Here is a 21,534-nt window from a genome sequence, read left to right on the forward strand (position 1 = left end):
AATTTATCTGAAATTTATTTTTCATCCTTCCACTTCCTACCCCTGACTACCTCCTGAATCTTTAGATGCCTGGAAACTTCAACAACAGAACATGAAAATATGGAATATACAAAGCAGCTAATCCTAAGCTGTTTGCTAAACATCTGTCAGAAACTGTCCCCAGATGGCAATAGGATCCAGTCAGGTAAAAATTACAGCTTCCAGTTCTGAGCACGAAAACTTTCCCTAGGTTTTGTACATTATCTGCTTTTTAGGATTGAAATAGTATATCTGTTTGTTCTTAACATTGGTGATCTTCTTTTTAAAAAAAGTACTAAGCAAGATTTTTTTCCCCCCGCTCTGCAGATATCCTTGATAAAGAGAAATTCAATGTGGAGCTGGTAGTTCAGTGTGTCAGGGTATCAGAAATGCCTCAGACACATCACCACGCGCTGCTACTGCTTGGTACTGCTGCTGGCATGTTCCCTGTAAGTTGTGTGTGAGGTTTATTAACAACTCTTCTCGTTCGTTTCTGATTTTAAGAGAGGGGAAGACAGAAAGCTTAAAGATATAGAGGACTTCAGGAGAGAAAACTGCTACTGAAAGAAACGGGACAAAATTAGATGTCCCTTAAATTCTTTTGAAGAGATTCCCACTCTCATTTTTTATTTAAAAACAGAAAGATACTTTGTCATGGTGTTGTTAATCACTAATTATCGAGGGTTGTCTTATCCCTCCCACAGAAAACCCCATGGGGAATGGAAAACTTATTACAAAAGGGCAATATGGTTCAGCATGACATTATCCCCCTCAGGTTAGCCCACGAAAGCTTATGCTCTAATAAATTTGTTAGTCTCTAAGGTGCCACAAGTACTCCTGTTCTTTTTGCGGATACAGACTAACACAGCTGCTACTCTGAAACCACCCTTCTGTTGTGTTCATGGCCTTTTGCACCTCCTTTTCTCATAGACTTTAAGGTCAGAAGGGACCATTATGATCGTCTAGTCTGACCTCCTGCACAACGCAGGCCACAGAATCTCACCCACCCACTCCTGTAACAAATCCCTAACCTATGCCTGAGTTATTGAAGTCCTCAAATACTGGTTTAAAGACCTCAAGGTGCAGAGAATCCTCCAGCAGGTGACCCGTGCCCCATGCTGCAGAGGAAGGCGAAAATACCTCCAGGGACTCTGCCAGTCTGCCCTGGAGGAAAATTCCTTCCCGACCCCAAATATGGCGATCAGTTAAACCCTGAGCATGTGGGCAAGACCCACCAGCCAGCACCCAGGAAAGAATTCTCTGTAGTAACTTAGATCCCACCCCATCTAACATCCCATCACAGACCATTGGGCATATTTACCTGCTAATAATCAAAGATCAATTAATTGCCAAAATTTAGGCTATCCCATCATACCATCCCCTCCATAAACTTATCAAGCTTAGTCTTGAAGCCAGATATGTCTTTTGCCCCCACTACTCCCCTTGGAAGGCTGTTCCAGAACTTCACTCCTCTAATGATTAGAAACCTTTGTCTAATTTCAAGTCTAAACTTCCTAATGTCCAGTTTATATCCATTTGTTCTTGTGTCCACATTGGTACTAAGCTTGAATAATTCCTCTCCCTCCCTGATATTTATCCCTCTGATATATTTATAAGAGCAATCATATCTCCCCTCAGCCTTCTTTTGGTTAGGCTAAACAAGCCAAGCTCTTTGAGTGTCCTTTCATAAGACAGGTTTTCCATTCCTCGGATCATCCTAGTAGCCCTTCTCTGTACCTGTTCCAGTTTGAATTCATCCTTCTTAAACGTGGGAGACCAGAACTGCACACAATATTCCAGATGAGGTCTCACCAGTGCCTTGTATAACGGTACTAACACCTCCTTATCTTTACTGGAAATACCTCGCCAGATGCATCCCAAGACCGCATTAGCTTTTTTAACGGCCATATCACATTGGTGGCTCATAGTCATCCTGTGATCAACCAATACTCCAAGGTCCTTCTTCTCCTCTGTTACTTCCAACTGATGTGTCCCCAGTTTATACCAAAATTCTTGTTATTAATCCCTAAATGCATGACCTTGCGCTTTTCACTATTAAATTTCATCCTATTACTATTACTCCAGTTTACAAGGTCATCCAGATCTTCCTGTATGATATCCCGGTCCTTCTCTGTATTGGCAATACCTCCCAGCTTTGTGTCATCCGCAAACTTTATTAGCACATTCCCCCTTTTTGTGCCAAGGTCAGTAATAAAAAGATCCTCCCCTCCACGCTATGCAGCATAGGGGAGCGTCTGGCCCAAATATGACAGTGAAAGATATTCTTAATGGTTTTTATCTCATGCGACAGTGTAATGATTTTATTTAATAATGTTTTAAGTCTTTGAAACTGCTTCTGAAATAGGAGTTCTCTTCTGTGAGCTGAAATTTGCATATGCAGCCATTGTTAAAATAAGTTACACAAGTGATATTAAAGTGTATCAGTATATAAAGGCATATATTTGTTACTTTTTCCCCTGTTGTTCAGTCTACCAGTTGAGAAGTTGAAAAATAAAGTGCTCCTCCCCATGATTAAACTGAAATGTATTTGACAGGTAGTTTTTAATTGCTTTATGGGAACCCAGTATATGACATGAAAACAATTTTCCATCCTTCTTTAATACTGGGTCAGTGACTGGTTTTCATTTTTTAAATAAAGTAAATATTTGCCTGGAATATTAAAGATCTTTCTAAACATGACCTATTTATTCTGCTTGCTAAGCCTGGATGGGAAACCTGTTCACAGCCTCCTTTCATTGTGCTCTTATAAAACCAATGACACAGAGGCTTTAGCAAGATGGTGCCACCAGAAGTACTCAAAGAATTGTCAGAAGTTATCTTTAGAGCTTTCACAGCACTAGGCTACTAATGTTAAACTGAAAAATTTCAAATTGAATTTGTTTGTTCGTTCACATTGTGGTTGTGAGGTAGCCTAAAGAAGTCAGAAAACTAAAATTTAAAGCAGCTGCTCAATCGTTACCTCGCATTGTGTCATCTTTCGTATTGCAGGTATTTGAAAGATAGAGGGGCAGTTAGGTGTCCAACTTCCATTGAGAGTCATTGGCATTCATGTCTTTGAAAATCTACTCATAGGTGATTTTGCATACAGCAGTACTGCATTATCTGGATATAAGAGCACGACAGACTTAGTCAGACTTAGCTCTTAATTCCTTTTCTTTACTTAGATTTTTGTTTTGATGTTTAAATATTACACCTCTACCCCGATATAACACGAATTCGGATATAATGCGGTAAAGCAGTGCTCTGGGGGGGCTACGCACTCCGGTGGATCAAAGCACGTTCGATATAACGCAGTAAGATTTTTTTGGCTCCCGAGGACAGCGTTATATCGAGATAGAGGTGTATATGCCCTTCAGCATAGTTGCTCTCTGTAACTTCAAGGGACACCGTCAACTTGAAATCTAGTCAGTTTAAAAAAAAAAAAAAAAGAATTCTGTGAATAAAAGATTGTTTTCTCTCATTTCTTTCAGTTATAGTAAACTTTAGTACTATTTATTTAAAAATAATATATATTATTCCAGATAAAGAAAGGGTCAAAAAGCCTTAAAGTGTATTGAGAGGCGGGGAGGGAGAATGGAGAAGAACAAAACCACAAACACCTACAGACCCTTACAGAAATTAGTAGCTTTAGTATCTAAAACTGAAAACACTAACCTGGAGTTTTTGGGGGGCTTTGTTTTTCAGGACAAAGTTCTCCATAACATCATGCCCATTTTTACGTTCATGGGGGCAAACGTCATGCGTCTAGATGATACTTATAGTTTCCAAATAATTAATAAGACGGTGAAGATGGTTATTCCTGCTCTTATACAGGTGAGATTTGTTTTCTTTCATTTGAAGAAGGCTTTGAACAGTATTTTGGGTGTGGGTTTTTTTTGTTTTGTTTTTAGGGCACTAGTAAATAATTTATAGCATGTTCCTTGAGATTTCTACTGGTTATGACAGACATGACCAGCCCCAAGGTCCAATGAAAAGTACTACTGAAAAAGTATCCTCCTTATCCAGGGGAGTGGAAATGGATTTTACAGAAGGTGGAATGAAAGTGATGACTTGCATAGCTAGTCTGGAGCATGTTTTTGGTGTACAGGTCTCAGTGACATACTTAAAAGCCTAGTAATGGTTTGATTAAAACACCATATGTTATCAGATTGTATGACTGAATGTGGCTTGAAATGTTTAAAAAAATATTTTCTAACTTATCAAAGAAATATTAGGAGTATCAAATCTGGCCTTTGCTGGTTTTGTTTGACTCACTGGAGATCACAGATGTACTATAGTACTTATTTATGGGAATGGGAATGTCATTTCTTTTCTTCTAACTATTTCTGGCCATTTGAGCTAAATGAATATCAACCCAAAACAAACACAGAGTTAGAAAAAGACTTAATAAAAACACTTTCCCTGAATCTACTTTCACTTAGCATTGTCCCTAACACACTCCAGTCGTCCATGGGTTTTCATGAAAAACGTGGTGGGTGAGATCTGAATTTCTAATGTAAACACAAGTAGGAAGAAAATCTCCGGTTGGAAAACCTTTCAGGCCCCCTTCATACATCATAAAGAAACAAAAAAGAGAAAAACTCCACTTTACTTTCTCTGCATGTCACTTTTAGACATGCAGAGAAAGTCTCCAGTACGTTTTGAAAAGTAACTTTTAATTACTGAATAATGGAGCCATTACCAAATGTGAAAACAAATCTATGTAAGCATATGTGTGTATATATAATTATTACATACAGATAGTGGTCTGTTAGTGAGCTGATATTCTCTAGGTCCTACCAAAATTGTTTTTATTAAAGTGTAAAATTTGAGGAAAGAATTGTAATGCATGCTGAGGGTGAGATTTTCAAAAGTGCTCAGCATTGGGCTCCCTTGAAAATCACCTTTTGACTTCATGGGAATACATTTAGACTGTTGCTGAGTAATTTTCAAAATCCCAGTCAACTTGAGAGCATTTTAATAAAATGCTTTCCTAAAACTCAAAGAAAATTTAATGACTAAAAATTGCTTTGTAAAACATCTAATCTTTTGTTCGCCCCACTTTGCACTGGTCCAGCACATCTACATTAAGGGGGCTTGTACACAGTTATGCCAGTGCAGACTTTTGTAATATCAACAAGCCTTACATTTTTGCAGGATGAAGCCTTTAGATGTTTATCTTGTGATTGTAATGTTTGGCAGTGGTCTCGCTTTGATTTATGTGCCTCACAAGAACAATTCCCACCTCTTTTTCTGTGCATATAAAATCCTCATTAGATTGTGCCTGTTTAGGATAATTTGTTGACCTCCCTAACCTGTTGTTTATAGGCTGAAGAAGGTGGCTCTCCAGAGGCAGCACAGAGTGTGGAGGAGGTAGTTATTAAAATCATACACGTGTTTGTGGATGCCTTGCCTCATGTGCCTGAGCACAGACGCCTGCCCATCCTGGCTCAGCTGATTGATACATTGGGAGGGGAACGATTCCTCTGGGTTCTTCTAGTGCTCCTGTTTGAACAGCATGTGACCAAAACGGTGACTGCAGCAACCAATGGAGAAAAGGTCAGAACCATGGGGGGTGAACTCTTTAACTGTAAAAATGTCCAAACTGAAAATAACAGCATGTTTTCGATGTAAGTCATGGTGTAGCCTCATCGGTCCCAGGATATTATAGAGACAAGGTGGGTGAGATAATATCTTATATTGGACCATCTTCTGTTGGTGAGAGAATGAGAGAACCTTTCGAGTTTAGAGTAAGCTCGAAAGTTTGTCTATTTCGCCAACAGAAGTTGGTCCAATAAAAGACATTACATCACCCACCTTGTCTCTCTAGCATGTATTCCATTCAGTTGTGAGATAAGGCCCTTGACTACCCTACAAAAATTACCATCTGTGTAAGCACTGTTGTTGCCAAAACATGAGGATAATGTTTATTATGTGTATTGTAGTAAAACCAAAGAGCCCCAATCATAGACTGCAACCCATTGTGCTAGGTGCTGTACAGACATAACAAAAAGGCAGTCCCTGCCCCAAATTGCTTACAGTCTAAGTAATTATGTGTTAAAACTTTTTTTCTTTGCCTGTGTGTCTTACTGAAATGAGATTCTCTGGTGTGGATTTTATTCTTCCACATAGGCAGGAATAAACCATATTATATCACAGAAATGTATGTGTTTTTGTAGTGTAGCCAGGATCTTCATGGAAATTGTTAAAGGGAGACTGTTAGAATAGTTTAGGCTCAAAATTCAGGGTGTGTTTATTTTTAATTTTTTAAAGAAGGTGATTACATTTTTTTATAAATGGAGGTTTTTCAATTCAGAGTCCCTAACCACGTTGTGAACCCAAACACAACAGCACTTTGCTATTGCAGGGTATCCAGAAAGTGAAATAGATCAATCTAGTTTCTTTGTCCAGGCTGAGTGACATACTGAAATTATTCAAACAGCATTAATGGTGAAAAGTTAGGTAGATTACAACTTTCAGTTTTAATTATCTCATACAATGTTAATAGCACAGCTATTGTAATATTTCATAACCTATTGGGCCAAATTCAGCCCTGCCTAGGTTGCAATGCATGTGGTACTCCAGTCTTGGCTCAGTTGGGCCCATATTTTTTGCTTTGTTTGTTTTAAAGACCAAGTTAGGCTTTTGAGGAGGTTTTTTTTTTTTTCTTTTGCGCAAAAATCACCAAATACAATAAATTTCCTACTGACTACTTTTCTAGTGCATTTAGAGGTTAATTCTGATATTCAGTACATGGTACCTATCAAAAATCGGAAAAGGTTTAGTCTGTGCTGTAAAAATCATTGTCATCATCTTATTTTTGCTCTTGTTTAGCTGATATTTTTTAAGGTTCTATTCTCATGTGCCAGTTCTGGCCATCTCTTTTTGTGGGATGGAAAAATCAAATCTAATAATGTCCTCTTTTAATCTTTGGCTCTAGAAATCTAGTAGTTTTCTGTTTGGGCTTAAAGACAGACGACAACAAAAAACATCCTACCAAACTGACTGATGCAGTAGCAAAAGAGATTTGTTTTTTCTACCTCAAATAATTTTTTCAGGTGAACACTAATTTTAATGGAATATTGTGAAGCGTTTCACTGTTGATCAGCTGGATCTGAAATAGTGAAGTTAGTGGTAAGCCATAGTCATTACCACAGTACAGCTTTTCGATAGTCTTTAGTATGTGGAATGAGCTGTTGGTCTCTGTCCATTCACAGGGGACATGAGTCCACCAACACATCTTGCTGCGGTTATCATATCCAGCAACATTCCCTAGCACCGTACATTCATACACATTCAACAACAAACGTTTTTTTTTCTTATTTTTAGTTCTTGAAATAAATATTTTCTCTCTCTAATCCCTAAACAGGATGCTGTTTTGGAAACAGACATCGAATTTTGGATTTCTGTTTGTTGTGAGTCTAGTGTTCAACATCAATTCCAGAGCTTGATGAAAATAATCCAGTACTTAACAAAACTGCCAGAGAACAAAGAAGGTAACCACAAAACAGACTTGCTCTGCAGAACCAACAGATGCTTGTGAATCTTAATGTTACTTCTGTTGTTCAAGGTTTTGGGCTGCAGGATTACCTTAATTGCAGCTCTCTCCCTCTCATTCACTTAGAACTACAGTTGAGAAGTATATACCTTTTTTGTGCCAAAAAATTAATTTCAGAATACTTTGAATTAGCATTCAGGGCCAAATAGTACTTTTCCTTCATAGAATATAGTAAGATTCCCCAAAGTAGTTTAGTTTAAAATAAAAAGGGACCACCCATAATAATTAGTGTATAGAACATAGCATGTATAATATAGCATGTGCTTGTTTTATAAGGCTGTTCTTTAAAGCAAAAAAAAAATACAAGGACTTAACTCAAAATTTTAATGGATTTTTTTAAAGTGCAGGTTTCTGGTGGAGGAACCCGTTGAACAGTATGTCTTGATACTTCAAAAAAAAAATCAATTTTTTAAGTGTTGTAAGGAGTTTCCCTTCCTTGTTGATGTTTACGTGACTCTTTTCAGCAAAGGGAGACTGGACAGGCCTGATAGCAACATCTCCAAATATGCTCAGTCTAGAATTTTGTGACCCAGCCCCCTCTGCCTCCTTGGTGCCATCCTGTTCGTGGCCCATTTCCCATATAGCTTTTTCAGAAGACACAAAAGAAAAGATAAAATATATACAATTTACAACACAGGAAGAATCAGACAAAATCTTATTTGTATTAGAAGTTAATGAAATGGAGACATGTTTCCCTCTCCTGTATTTTAGTGTCGTGCTTCTGCCTTGATATAGGGATGATTCTGGGACTGTTGCAAAACGAATAGGGCTAGCACAAAGCTGACTGGAGTTCGGAACAGTGCTCCTGCTCTTCTGCTTGAGCTCTTAGCTTGCCTATTGTATAGAATCACTGTGATGATGAAAAAATTAACACAGTGAGGAGAGAAAACTACTGACTTTCAGATGGCATTTTGCAGGAGAATATATTGAAAAATATAGAAGATTCTTTTGAGCCTGATCCTTCCATTCTTGCACAAGCAAAATTCCTGTTGAAGTCAATGGGGATTTTGCCATTATGAGGACTGTAGGATTGGACCCTAAATCTCAGTTACCCAAGTTTACCTCAACTACTGAACAATGCAGCACTTATTTGCCCTTTAACTGTTGCAACATTTTATTTCAGTTTTAGTAATTGTCAATCAAAAGCTTTTTTCTTAGTCATGGCTGAAAAAATAATTTTTTGGAGGGGGGGATGTTTTCTCAGATGATCCTGGACCAAAAAAATTAATACGCAAGACGAAAACACAAGATGAAGAAGTGCAGCTTTTTAATGTGGAGTCTCACTCAGGCAAACAACTGCGACATTTTAAATTTTTATCTGTCTCCTTCATGGCACAGCTTTTGGCTTCTCAAAGTTTTGTGAAAAAGGTAATGCAGATTTTTTTTGTCAAGTGGTTTGGTTTTCTTTTCATTCTGAGCACATCTGTTCTTTTAGCTTTCTGAAGTATATTTGGCTGACTCGCTTTTACACAGTTCTGAAGCCTTTTTGCAATTTGTTAGTAAAAGTTTGGGGGGACTTTGGAGGGGTTTCTCTTTTTCCTTTCCAGTTCTCTTACAAAGAGACTTAGCCTGCGTGATTGAACATTAGGTAAAAGACAGGGTAAATCCTGGCCACAGTGAAGTAAATGGCAAATAGCCTCAATAACTGATTACTATCACACTATCTGGATTCACCAGATTCCAGCATTATAACTCCAAGGTACCTTTTGTTTTTTGTTTTCGAATTATATATTATAAGGTATCTTTTGAGTTATAGTGTTGGAATTTTGTGAATTCATATAGTGTTGGAATCTGGTAAAACTCTAAGTGAGGGGTGAAAAATTATACTATTAAATCTTAAAGAATCAAAGTTTTTTTTAAAACGTCAGTTTAGGGGAACTGGGTGGCTCAGCAGAGAACTGATGAGATGTGACATTTTTCACCTATAGGTCACTGATTCAAATCCAGCCCTAGTTTGTAGCATTTTTCAATCGATCTGACTACAGTTTGGTGGCTTACATGAAATGTGTCAGTGGTCTGTCTCTTTCTAGTGGATAAGTGTCCAGTCACAAATCCGCCTTTGCAATTGGTATTAGTAGGCTGGGCACTTTGACTGGTAGTCTCAGCAGAGAGGCCAAGGCCTGAAAGGCCATGGAAACTCAACTCCTCTTTTTAGAGGTGATCCCTCCATCTCAGGTTTGAAACATATTGATAGAATAGTATGAGGCAAGCTTGCACTGCACATGCCAATCCTGTGCATTCCATGAGGACTTCAGTTACCTGAGGCGGTAATCCAATGTCATTCATCAACAATAGATGTACTATAAAAATGTTACAACAATCTTTAGTTGAGTTTCTTGGGTTTCATCCTGTCATTTAATTTTTTTTATGGCTAAATTACAGCTGCGGAAAAATTGTACTTGAAATGTTAACATATCCTTCATGGAAGCAGCTCCAGTGTGTTACTGTAATACAGTCCTAACAACTGTTTGTTTTTTTTTTTTGTTAATCAGATAGTCGAATGTGATGGAGCTGAAGAGCTACAGGAGCTGGAGCAGAGGTACACAAAAAAAGAAAGGAAAAAACCCCTATAAACGTCTTATGTTCATTACAAGTTAAGGATGTTGCTAAGTGGGATATCTTCATAGTGTTTGAAAAAACATTTGGGGAGAATAAATACAAAAAGGATTTTCTTTAATGTCTCTCTAGTGAAACACCAAGCAGGTTGTTTTTCAGTTGGTTTAACTGTTGTCTGATTTTTGGTTTTGTTTATTCTTGACAAGTGAAGTGCTTTTTTAAAAATTAATTCTGTCTGCTTTGCGTGACTTCATGTATTTACTTTATTGTATTGACTTCACATGTTTACATGAGCATGTAGCTGCCATGATAAGAGGGTCTCTAAACATTTGAAATTATATCTGAAATTCTTCTAACCAAAACACTTGTTGCTCCTTCACTCCCAGAAAAAATCCCTTATCGATGAAAGCCCTTTTGTCAGAATGAGAGTATTACAGTCATCACAGATGTAATTTAAAAGAGCTGAATGTAGTAGATGTTTCAGTGCAGCAAAATTTAGATTTTTTTTGAGGGAGGTGTAACTTGAATGGGAAGACAGTAAGTAAAGAAGGGATGTATGGCACAAGTGAAGTGCTGCACTTCTTACCTGGTTCCAGGCTTTCATACATTTCCCGAGGTTTTGGGCAGAATTATTATTCTTTGGAAATGATGATAAATGGTTGGAGGACTAGATGGACTCCTTTTAATATGTGCACTCAACTTGAACTATTTCCTAACGGTTTTTTGTATTTTAATATCTAGATTTAATGTAAATAGTTTTCTGTACTGGGTATTTTATTAACCCTCATTATTGTCTGTGAAATTTCCTGCCTTCCAGGAATAAAATCACTTTGTAAATGTTACTCATTAAAAGATGTTTCTCCATCTAGATTATTAGAAGAAGTTCTTCGCTACATAAATGTTGTGGCACACTCAGTGGAAGAAAATGCAGACAAACCAACAGCAAAGTTTTGGAGGGCTCTGCTCAATAAGTCTTACGATATGCTAGATAAAGTGAGTTTTCATTACTCCACTTGCTGGCTTTGCTTTTCCTTCCTTCCCCTTTTTTTTTTTTGTTTTTTAATCATGAGTATAACATTTCTGTTACATTTTATTTTTTGTGGGAGAAAGTGGGTGAGGTAATACCTTCGTTGGACCAACTTCTGTTGGTGAAAGAGACAAGCTTTCGAGCTTACACAGAGCTCTTCTTCAGGTCTGTGTAAGCTTGAAAGCTTGTCTCTCTCGCCAACAGACGTTGGCCCAATAAAAGATAATACTCATCCACCTTGTCTTGCAAATATCCTGGGACCATCATGGCTACAACAGAACTGCATATAACATTTTATTTTTGGAACATTTGTAAAAGGTTTTTTTGTTTGTGGTTTAATGTTACATAATTCATTAGTAATCTTTACCAACCAGTTTGGGACCTGATGCATTGTTACTTTAATTTTCTAGTGCCAGCAGTATTATTAGGCAGAGCAAAAGAAGTGAAGTAAACTCAGTGATGGTCCTTTTTCTGTTAAGTATCCTGGTGGTTGGAAACAGCCATCTAGATATTGTCAGCATGAAAATAGCCTTCTGGTGTTTTTTCTAGTTACAACTTTTAATGTGGACTTTTAGTTAGTTAATATTTCTCCGGAAGAATTTAAATGGAGTGACAAGCCTTACTGTGTTTTTCAAGTCTTATTTTTTTTTAATCAGAAGTACAGATGCTATGTTGGCTTGGTGCCCTAGCAGCAATAGTGGAGCTGTGGATCAGAGGTCTCCTCAGTTCTCAGGGTGACTGGTGCTGAATTTTCTTCCCTTAGAAACTTAGTTGTCCCACAACTCCTAGCCAATGTGCATGGAGCAATGTCAGAAGGATTATTTTGGTGGTGAGCGATATCTAGCCAACTGCAGCCTGGAGTGGAAGAAAACAGTGTAGGAATCCTCGGGTTAAATGAAGCAGAGCAAGTAGTAGGTAGTTTATTTCCTAATTGGTGACTAGCAGTTAGGGTGTGAGAGTTAAATATTGTAGCAGGAACTTACTTTCTCCTTTTCTTTCCCAAACAAAGCACTATCAGGACATGCTTTCCCTTCTTTGCTCTCAGGAAGTCCACACTTCTTTACTTTTTGGGGGGTTTGGATGGTGCAGTACAGGAAAGAACATTTCTGTTGTTGTTGTTTTTTACAGGTCAATGCCTTATTGCCGACACAGACATTTATCCCTGTCATTAGGGGACTGATGACCAACCTGCTGCCTTCTGTGAGACGTAAAGCAATGGATCTCTTGAACAATAAATTGCAGCAGCGCACGCGTTGGCAGAAGGCCCAAGTAAGACAAAGGGTTAAGCCCATTCTTTTTGTTTAAAGTGTTTGCACCTTTCTGCTAATGTTGAAATGAGGTGTCGTGTGTAAGGGCAGGTGTAGAATTTTCAGATGGAAATGTGAATTTCGCATTAGCAGTGTACCTTTTGAGTATCAAAATGTGGTCCACCCACCCACAGTAACTTGCAGGATCTGGACCTAGCTATGTTTTTAATTTCATATTTGTGTGTTCTTTCATTCTCTTAGGTTCGGCAGCTCTTAGAACTAATTCCAGAGCTAATCGCTATTGTACAGCGTAAAATAAATGAAGAGGAAGAGGAGCAAGCCATCAACAGGCAGACTGCTTTGTTCAGCCTCAAATTACTGTGCAAATGTTTTGGCACAGACCATCCAGAGCCTTTTGTGCCTGTTCTGAAAGCCACCATTGACCTGATTTCTTCAGAGAGGAAGGAAGAAAGGAATGTGATGGGAAGTGCTTTGCTGTGTATAGCCGAGGTCACCTATACTCTGAAAGCACTAGCAGTACCTCATCTTCCAAGGTATCATCATTTTCATAAAAGGATTCACTGCCGCAGGAACTACATCAGATGAAGTGTATTACTAAAGACTGGCTTAAACTCTTGTTAAACTAATTGGCAGTCTGTACGTGCACAGTGTGCTTTGTAGAAATGGATAAAGGCTTCCCAATGCCCAAGAGTCCTCCTGAGTACTTATAGTGAGAGAACTCTGAAGCAAATGATGCACTAATTGTGTAAGAATTGTAAATCATTTAATAATCACAGAAGTTCTTGCAGAATCTGTCAAATGGCCTATATTACCACTGTAAGCCTGGCTGTATTTAAAACATAGAAACCTTGTTCAGCACAGTTGGAAAATAGCTAGGATACAACTCTGTTTAGTCCTGCCTGTTCATATGGAACTCAGGCATTTAATAAACAGCTTTTTAAGAATGCCTTAGCCTTGATAAGAATGATCAGTTTCATAGTGTAGTGGGGCCTTAAAATAAATCTAATATTCTTCACAACTTTTTGAGAAATAGAATAGAGAAGTGAATCCCAGAAGGCCAGGTTTTCAAAAATAGACTCTGAAATTGTGCATGTAGAAATTTTAGACATGAAAGTTGTGCCTGTAGTTTTATAGGCTGGATTGAGGCCTATTTGGAAATTTGCCTCCAAATTTGCAACTGACAATGGATTTACCTTTCTGTATGTTTTTACTTGATTATCTGCAGGCTGATGCCAGCGTTGCTGAAGACACTAAAACACAAAAAGGAGCTGGTCTCCAATGAGCTTTACTTGCTCAGCGCGGTGACTGCACTGCTGAAAGTTGTGGCAACACTAGCACACTTCCTTAGTCCTTATCTGTTGGATGCTTTGCTGCAGGTGAGCCATCACTGTTTTAATATGGGTGAGGGGCAAGAATGAGGAAGCTCAAATTATTGAGGTCATGCAGGATTTTGCAGTGAATTAAAATGAGAATTTTGCCATCTGGGTGGTTGGGGGAAATCTCCTGACTGCTTCTACCCAGCCTCTCTGAGTAAATCATCATGGAATGATGCCGCTGGTGTTCTCCTCCTGCAACCTTTCAGAGACTTAGTTTGCTCCTTTAGGAGGTGGGATGTGAATTTTGAGGGTTTTTCTCCTGCACCAGTAAGTTGATCAAATGTATATATTTAAAAAAACTCCAGTTTTTATACATAGAATGGATGTGATGACCCTCTGCTTATTCCACTAATGAATCCCTTTTTCAGTTTTCTTGTATTGAAGGAGAAGAAGTCTTGTATACAGACTTCATAAATTGTAGTGTTTAAAGTAGTAACACAGCTGAACTGGTCAAGAATCCAATATGAGTCAACTACAATGGCTCTTTGTTTTTAATAATTGTTCTTAACACTAATGTAGTGCTTTTCATTTCCAAAATGCTTTGCAAGTGCTAATTAAACTGAGTATAAACCTTTTAAAATTAAGTAGGTGATTTATTTGTTGGTTCCTAGAGTACAATACTTTTCTAGAGGAGATTATTGTGAAATCAGCTCTTGAAAGATTCGTTTCACTGGTTTTTTTGTTCTTGGATTTTCTGATAGGTTGTTCGCTTGGAAAGGATTGCAGTGGAAATGGGTCCTTCATCCCAGCTTAATCTCCGTTTAACATCACTGAAAACTATGTTAGCTACACAGCTTGGTCCCAGAGTTCTCTTGCCGGCGATTACCAAGTGTTACAATGAACTTGCAACTGCTTGGAAGGTTGATTTTTTTTCATTCATTAGTTAAGTGAATGGAAATGTAATTATAGTTTAAATATGCGTTTTTATATTAAACCAAAAAAGTTAGAACAGGGAGGGATCCACCAGGCTAGAGTATTCACGTGCTAGATGGCAAGCATGGGAGACAATTCTGTTCATAAAGGCTTTCATTTATTTGCTAGGGATGTATGTTAGGAATTACAGCTTTCCTCTGGGCCTCGCTACTACCTCATGCTTGGGCATTTAAGAGTTGCTGCCAGGATGGGGAGGGAAAGAAAACTCTTTAAAGGGACACTGCCTATTTAAGTCATAAACTGTAAACAAACATGTCTTCACTTTTATTGATAGTGCCTTAGATTACCAGAAGTGAAAGAATTTTATAAAATTCAGGTTATTTACACCCTGTCAACTTTTTTATTTCTCTCGGCTTGGGCAATGAAAATCAGTTAAATCAAATTTATTTTGCTTAGTCAGATACACCTTTTGGGTTCTTAATCGTGCAAATTTTGGGTTTCCAACATTGTGAATGGGAATGTTTGTTTGTTTAAAGACAGTGATTGTCACCTGTTTAATTAAAAAAAAAAAATGTGGAAGGAGTTCAGTTGATTTGATGATCTGTGGATGTGACTTTTTTAATTATGGGGTAACACAACTGTCTTTGTTTGATCTTTTACAGAACCGCCTGGGTCCCCTTATGGACATTCTTAAAGAGCACATTGCAGTTATGGAGAGAGACCAGCTCATTTCCCATCAGTCTGAGTTGACAGCGTTTTTCATGAAAGCCCTGGACTTCAGAACAGAGCACTCACAGGTGGAGTACTGGCAATTCTTAAAGAGCAAGAATGGACGTGGTTTTCTACTAATGTTAATTTTAGAAGTTCTTTATAAGAATGTGTCAGGTCGTTTCCTGCTAAATGCATTTTCTGTGTCTTTGAGAATTGTGTATTCAGCTATGAGAGACGTGCAGTGAGAGATTGCTCCTTGTGAATAGAAAATTTTAGCTACACAAATGTATCTTGGACCTAAACATAGAGATAAAGTCAGACTTTGTTAAAAGATGCTCATCAGACTGTGAGTCTTACTGTATCGATTTTGAATTATACCTTCCACTTGTTCTAGGATGATCTGGAGGAAGTTGGTAGAACAGAGTCTCATATTATTAGCTGTTTAATTAGCATGGTCATGAAGCTTTCGGAGGTTTCTTTCAGACCCCTCTTCTTCAAGGTAGGAATTTGAATATAATCCTTTGGTGTTAGCACATCTTTATTTACAACTGCATGAATGTAGCAAAAACTTACCTCTTCCCCTCTCTCTCTTTCAGTTATATGATTGGTCCAAATCAGAGGGCACCTCAAAGGACAGACTGTTGACATTCTACCGGTTAGCCGATTGCATTGCAGACAAGCTCAAGGGTCTTTTCACCCTGTTTGCTGGTAGTTTAGTGAAGCCTTTTGCTGACACCTTGAATCAGATTAACATCTCCAAAACTGGTAGGTCTCCAATTACTATAGTTATCAAAGAAGGAACAGTTGAAATATTATATCACTGTAAGCTTGCTGTCTCTGCATGCCTCCCACCCTTGTCCCCTAACACTTTTTCTTCCTGCTTTCTCTTGCATCTTACAGCAAGGTGGCTTACTCATTGGGGGGATGCAAAAGGATGTCTTTAGTTGGGGTGTGTGGGCCAGAAGTCCAAAGAGAGGAATATTCTTCAACTAGGGGTAGTCATTCCACTCATGAAATTTCTCTTGGAGTCAGCCAAAGTTGCAGTTGTGGGATGAGTGAAGCCTATTTCAAGGCCCTGCTCTCTTACATTTCACTCATTGCCTCCCCTGACATGGCCATATACAACACACCAGCCAGGCTTGGGCTCCTCAACTTACTTGAAGAAATATCTGCTGCTGTTTTGTTTCATTTTCCCTTCCCCACTTCAAAACTCAGGCAACCAGCAAACACATTGGTAATTGGACTTTTCCATACCTAGGCAGCGTGTACATCAGTAGCACTGATTGTCAGGTTCTTCAATTAATCCCTAGCACCTTTCCCACAAGCTGTGTGCTCCCCTTCTTCCCCAGCTGTATGCCACATCCAGCAGCATTAGTCTAAACAACAATATTCTGAACTGCAAAGAGCTAAAAGACCATATTGCACCTTGCATTTCATAGGGATATGTGGACTAGATTTAATCATATGATATCCAGGCCATAGGCCATTTACTACTTATTTCTTAAAGAGAGGGATGGTAACATTGGCTGCTAAGTAATCTCTCCTTTCATTATAGCCAGTTGTGGAGCAAGTGGCTTCTTCATGGTTTTTCCTCACCTTCTTTTCCCCATATGCAGATGAAGCTTTCTTTGACTCTGAGAACAGCACTGAAAAGAGCTGCTTATTGCTGCAGTTGATCCTTGACTGTATGCACAAAATCTTCCTCTTTGATACCCAGCGTTTTGTAAGCAAAGAGAGAGCAGAAACTTTGATGGTGCCCCTAGTTGACCAGGTACGGACACGTACATTGAAAAGAGATTATCCGAGTATTGTATTCCCATTTCATTTAAAAAGGTTTATTGCTGACTGTTACAAGGAATACAATCTGAACATTTAATTGGTCATGGATTTGACGTTCTTTGGATTAATCTCTCCCTGTTCCCGTTTTATTTTCAGTAATTGTATTATTATTATTTTAGTATTTGTCTTCAAAGCACTTCAACACGTTACCTAAATAACCCCTGCACTTCAGTTTTCTCATCTACAAAATAGAGAAATTAATACTTGCCTACCTCACTGGAGTATTGGAAGCATTAAGTGACTTGCCTAAAGCTGAGGAGTTTCCAGCTCCTTCTCCTTTGCTCAGACCTTTTAATCTGCCCTTGTCACACAATTAGATATTCTGTGGTGCCATCCAACACCACATCCAAGTTGGATGGGTCACTGCTGCATGAAAAAGCGTTTTCTGTCTTCTCCTCCAACTCCTGCAGGCCAAGTGTACTCCCTTTGCAGGCTCTCAGACAGCATTTATCAGCCAAAGATATGACGCCCCGAAGAATTAAACCTGAATTTTTCATGCACCAGTAAACAATGGTACCATTAAATCCTAAACCCAGAAGAGGGAGTTCATAGCTGAAAGATTTTAGGGGAATCAACATTTTTAAATATAACTTTTTAGATTTTTCATCTTACTGGTGTTTATTTTCCTTAATACTTTGGCCTTTGGAATCTCACTCCATTAGGCTTTGAACTCGTGTGTTGAGAAAATGTTAACCTGATGTTGGGGGGTGAGGGGGCAGCAGGGTGTTTTTAAGCCTCAGTTAAACAGTTGGGCCTTACTTGCTTTGTGATCATTTTACTCCTGCAGCTAGAAAACATGCTTGGAGGAGAAGAGAACTTCCAGGAAAGAGTAACCATGCACCTGATTCCATGTATAGCTCAGTTTTCAATTGCAATGGCAGATGATTCTCTATGGAAACCACTAAACTACCAGATTCTGTTGAAGACAAGGCACACATCACCTAAGGTATGAAGCTGGATTATCTCTTAGTTGAATATGTGTGTGTTTAAACTGCTCTGCATATAAAGCAGATTGCGGGTTGGCTGGGTCAGTGCTTGACATGAAATTTGCTCTTTATGGTAACATACTGGTATTATTAATACAGATGGTCCTTTATTACAGTGTGAATGGAATAGCTTCAGAGTGGATGCCAGAAGATAATTATGGTCAATTGTTCATCAGCCTCCGAGAACTGACCTGTGTTTTAGCAGGGTTTCACTGTGTCTTTTGTTCATGTTCTACATCTATAGTATATCTAAGTGTGGCAGAATTCAATGTTTATATTTGATCATTTTAAGATATCCATGTTCATTTTTAAGCATTTTTTCAATTTTGATCTATTTAAATTTTCACAGTTGGGTGGGGGGAGTCAAGCAATTTATTTAATGACAGTAGATGTTGAGATTCAAAAAGTTAAATCCTTATAACCATTAAAACACAAATGGTCAACATCACATGTCAAAATATACAAACCAAACTCTTAAGTTCTCAAGCAACATTTTTCTTTCTTAGCCTAGCTGTACATTTTGATTATCAAAGGAAATATTTTTTCATGGGTTTGTGTGTGTATGGTGACATCTACTTTTATGGATAAAAATCTAATCCTCCCATGCCGAAGTATATTAGGTCCTTAGGATGGTTAATGAGGAATGATGGGTTGTGATGTCTTCTGTAAATTGGTAACACCCAGCTCTATTTCTGCTAGACTTGCTGATGCAGCAGAACAGTTTTGTGAGTGGGATTGTGATGAGGGCAAACTGGCTAAGACTCAGCTAATTCTGATAGGTTGTGGGGAGCAACTGGAAGAATTAGTAAGCGTTAATCACAACTTCAAAAGCAACCATAGCCTATCTTTTTGAGCCTGGTGTGTAATCTATGGGTCTTATTGGACCCCAGACTAGTTAGGAGCCCAGCTTTCAGCTCTTGGTACAAAGAGAGACCTTTTATTTTGTGTATGAACTTTGATATACTTATTTGTCCTTTTGTTATGAAGAGACTAGACTTCAATAATGCATTCCATTTGGGACTATACCTTGAGACCAGCTGGAGCCTAGAACTGACAGGGAATGCAGCAGTCATTTTATTAAGAGGGCTAGTATTTCAAGAGCACAAACACTAGGGCTCCATAAGCTTTGCTGGATGGTTATAAGCTCCCTGGTGGGATTCAAGCTGTTTGTCTTGACGTTTAGGGTATGTCTACACAGACCATGGAAGTGAGCCTCCCACCCTGCGTGGACACTCAGGCCAGTGGGGCTCACATTAGCACTCTAAAAACAGCTCTATAGACAGTACTTAAGGTGCAGCTTGGGACTACACTTGAAGTCCTAAATGGTTTGGGATCTTCCTCTTAAAAGACTTGTCTCACTCCTCTGATGATATTGTCACAGTTGCAGTCAGCAAAAGTGCTGGAGCTCCACTGATGTAATGTAGAGGGAGGTGGTGGCAGTGTTCTACATGGGGGTCCTTTCACGCTGCAGTTCGGTTGGCCAGAATTATTAACCATCTGAGTGTGCTTCAGGACCCATTGGAGGTGGACATTTGTTGAAGACTTTAAAAAGGGAGTACAGTCTATCAGCTAACTTTGAAAATGTCCACCTTCTAACAAACCCAACCCTCCTTACTTTGTCTAATCCCTTCAGCCAGGCTTAATTCTTGACTAATTTTCTGACCTTTTCCCCTGCAAGCTATGACTGTCTCTAAATTTTTTATGAATATGGGAGACTGAACTACATTAGCCTCTCCTATAGAGATGTAGGCTCTCCAGCTCCACGTAGTTTAGCAAACTTCAGTTCCCAGAATTCACTTTATTACCCCTCTCCCCAAGTAAAGGCCCTGGGAGGAGAATGGAAAGAGAACTAAATTGATCTAAGACCTGGACTATTAAAAGCAATGTTTCAGAGAATATGCTGTATTGCTTGTTTCCATATATAGTGTCTTTTTTTTTTTTTTTATTGTAGGTCCGATTTGCTGCTCTGCTTACTTTGGTGGAACTTGCAGGGAAACTAAAGGAGAACTACATGGTGCTGTTGCCAGAATCCATCCCTTTCTTAGCTGAGTTAATGGAAGGTAATGTCCTACAATGCTTCAGTTGATAACCAGGATATCTGGGTTGTCCATTTTTGAAATACTAGTATAATACAAAACAAACTTAAAAACAGTGATCGATCACTGACAAATACTAAAAATCCACTGTCCTGAGTGTTTTCTTTATTATAAAAAAAAAAAAAAAACAGTGACTATTACATTACTTTTAATTTCAGTTAACAAGCAGATGCATTGTTTAGGAGCCATAGACTAACTGATGGGAATTCACCTCTGTGCACCACTTAAGTCCCAAACAATCAGACTGTGGCACTGCTTTTAGGACAGGTTTTTATGATGCGTTACATTTACCGCACTCTTGTGAGTGGAAAAACCACTTTATTTCAAAAATATTTGTATTGCGTTACCTCTTCAGCTGCAGTAATGCTCAAATAGTAAGTGCTTCCCAAACACCCTGCTCAAAGGAGCATACAGTGTGAAAAGACACACTCATGAAAGGGGGTGTGGGGAGATCTTACAACATAAGAAAAGTGGTGAGGGTGGAGATAAGCATATAGGGTAGTTATATCTTTGTTAATGTTTGCTTTTTAGATGAATGTGAAGAAGTAGAACACCAGTGCCAGAAGACAATTCAGCAACTGGAAGTTATTTTAGGAGAACCACTCCACAGCTACTTCTAAGAAGCACCATTATCTCTTCCTTGTAAAGTCTAAATCATGAAATGTGAATGTCGGTCTCACATAAGAGCTAATAATATTGTCAAAGTTACTATGTCACTCCAATTAAGAGTAACACCTTTTTTTGTAGTAGAATGTTAAGATCTTGCCTATATACTGTTCAGGATCATGACAATTTCCACAACTATTAATAAATTGAAAATATTACAGGATGGCTTTTTGACTTCTGTATACCATGAATTGTAGAAACAGTTCTACGAATTAAGGTCAGGAAAGACAATTGGGGATGAATTTTCATAAACTAAAATGTGCTGCAAGGTTGTAGAAGGGGCAGATTTCTTTTTTGTTCTGAACATATTTTCTATCCTGTTAAGGTTGCTGCAGCATTTTAGTCATTCACGGTGACAGTAAGCATTTTCTAGTAGCAGAGACCCTGACTACAGAAGCTACAGTTTTGTGAGATGTTTTCTTCACAGTAGCTAGCTCAGTAGTTTAAAATCACTCATCATTTATGCTCTGTGGGATTTGAATCTCAATTATACCAACCTATAACTTCAAACAGTAGTGGTTAACAGCTACAGAAAACACTAATTTTGCTTTAAAAAGTAA

The 21,534-nt window shown here is 38.4% G+C and overlaps 1 protein-coding gene across 1 annotated transcript in view; it reads left to right on the forward strand.

The window, feature by feature from the left end:
- The window catches only part of HEATR1 (HEAT repeat containing 1), a 56,169-nt gene extending 35,037 nt beyond the window's left edge, over positions 1 to 21,132 (forward strand). Inside the window, exons 27-45 of the mRNA XM_026649664.1 lie at positions 66 to 184; positions 346 to 467; positions 3,724 to 3,852; positions 5,347 to 5,577; positions 7,388 to 7,514; positions 8,781 to 8,944; positions 10,069 to 10,115; positions 11,002 to 11,125; positions 12,288 to 12,428; positions 12,668 to 12,960; positions 13,653 to 13,803; positions 14,505 to 14,663; positions 15,339 to 15,473; positions 15,782 to 15,886; positions 15,984 to 16,152; positions 17,004 to 17,158; positions 18,014 to 18,172; positions 20,164 to 20,272; positions 20,840 to 21,132. Coding sequence (XP_026505449.1) covers positions 66 to 184; positions 346 to 467; positions 3,724 to 3,852; positions 5,347 to 5,577; positions 7,388 to 7,514; positions 8,781 to 8,944; positions 10,069 to 10,115; positions 11,002 to 11,125; positions 12,288 to 12,428; positions 12,668 to 12,960; positions 13,653 to 13,803; positions 14,505 to 14,663; positions 15,339 to 15,473; positions 15,782 to 15,886; positions 15,984 to 16,152; positions 17,004 to 17,158; positions 18,014 to 18,172; positions 20,164 to 20,272; positions 20,840 to 20,928 — 2,728 coding nt within the window. The 3' untranslated portion in view covers positions 20,929 to 21,132. The remainder of the gene's footprint in view (positions 1 to 65; positions 185 to 345; positions 468 to 3,723; positions 3,853 to 5,346; positions 5,578 to 7,387; positions 7,515 to 8,780; positions 8,945 to 10,068; positions 10,116 to 11,001; positions 11,126 to 12,287; positions 12,429 to 12,667; positions 12,961 to 13,652; positions 13,804 to 14,504; positions 14,664 to 15,338; positions 15,474 to 15,781; positions 15,887 to 15,983; positions 16,153 to 17,003; positions 17,159 to 18,013; positions 18,173 to 20,163; positions 20,273 to 20,839) is intronic.
- Positions 21,133 to 21,534: the final 402 nt, after the last annotated feature.

This window comes from Terrapene carolina, unplaced genomic scaffold (assembly GCF_002925995.2).
Source record: "Terrapene carolina triunguis isolate 2854851 unplaced genomic scaffold, T_m_triunguis-2.0 Scaffold85, whole genome shotgun sequence".
NCBI classification, from domain to species: Eukaryota; Metazoa; Chordata; order Testudines; family Emydidae; genus Terrapene; species Terrapene triunguis.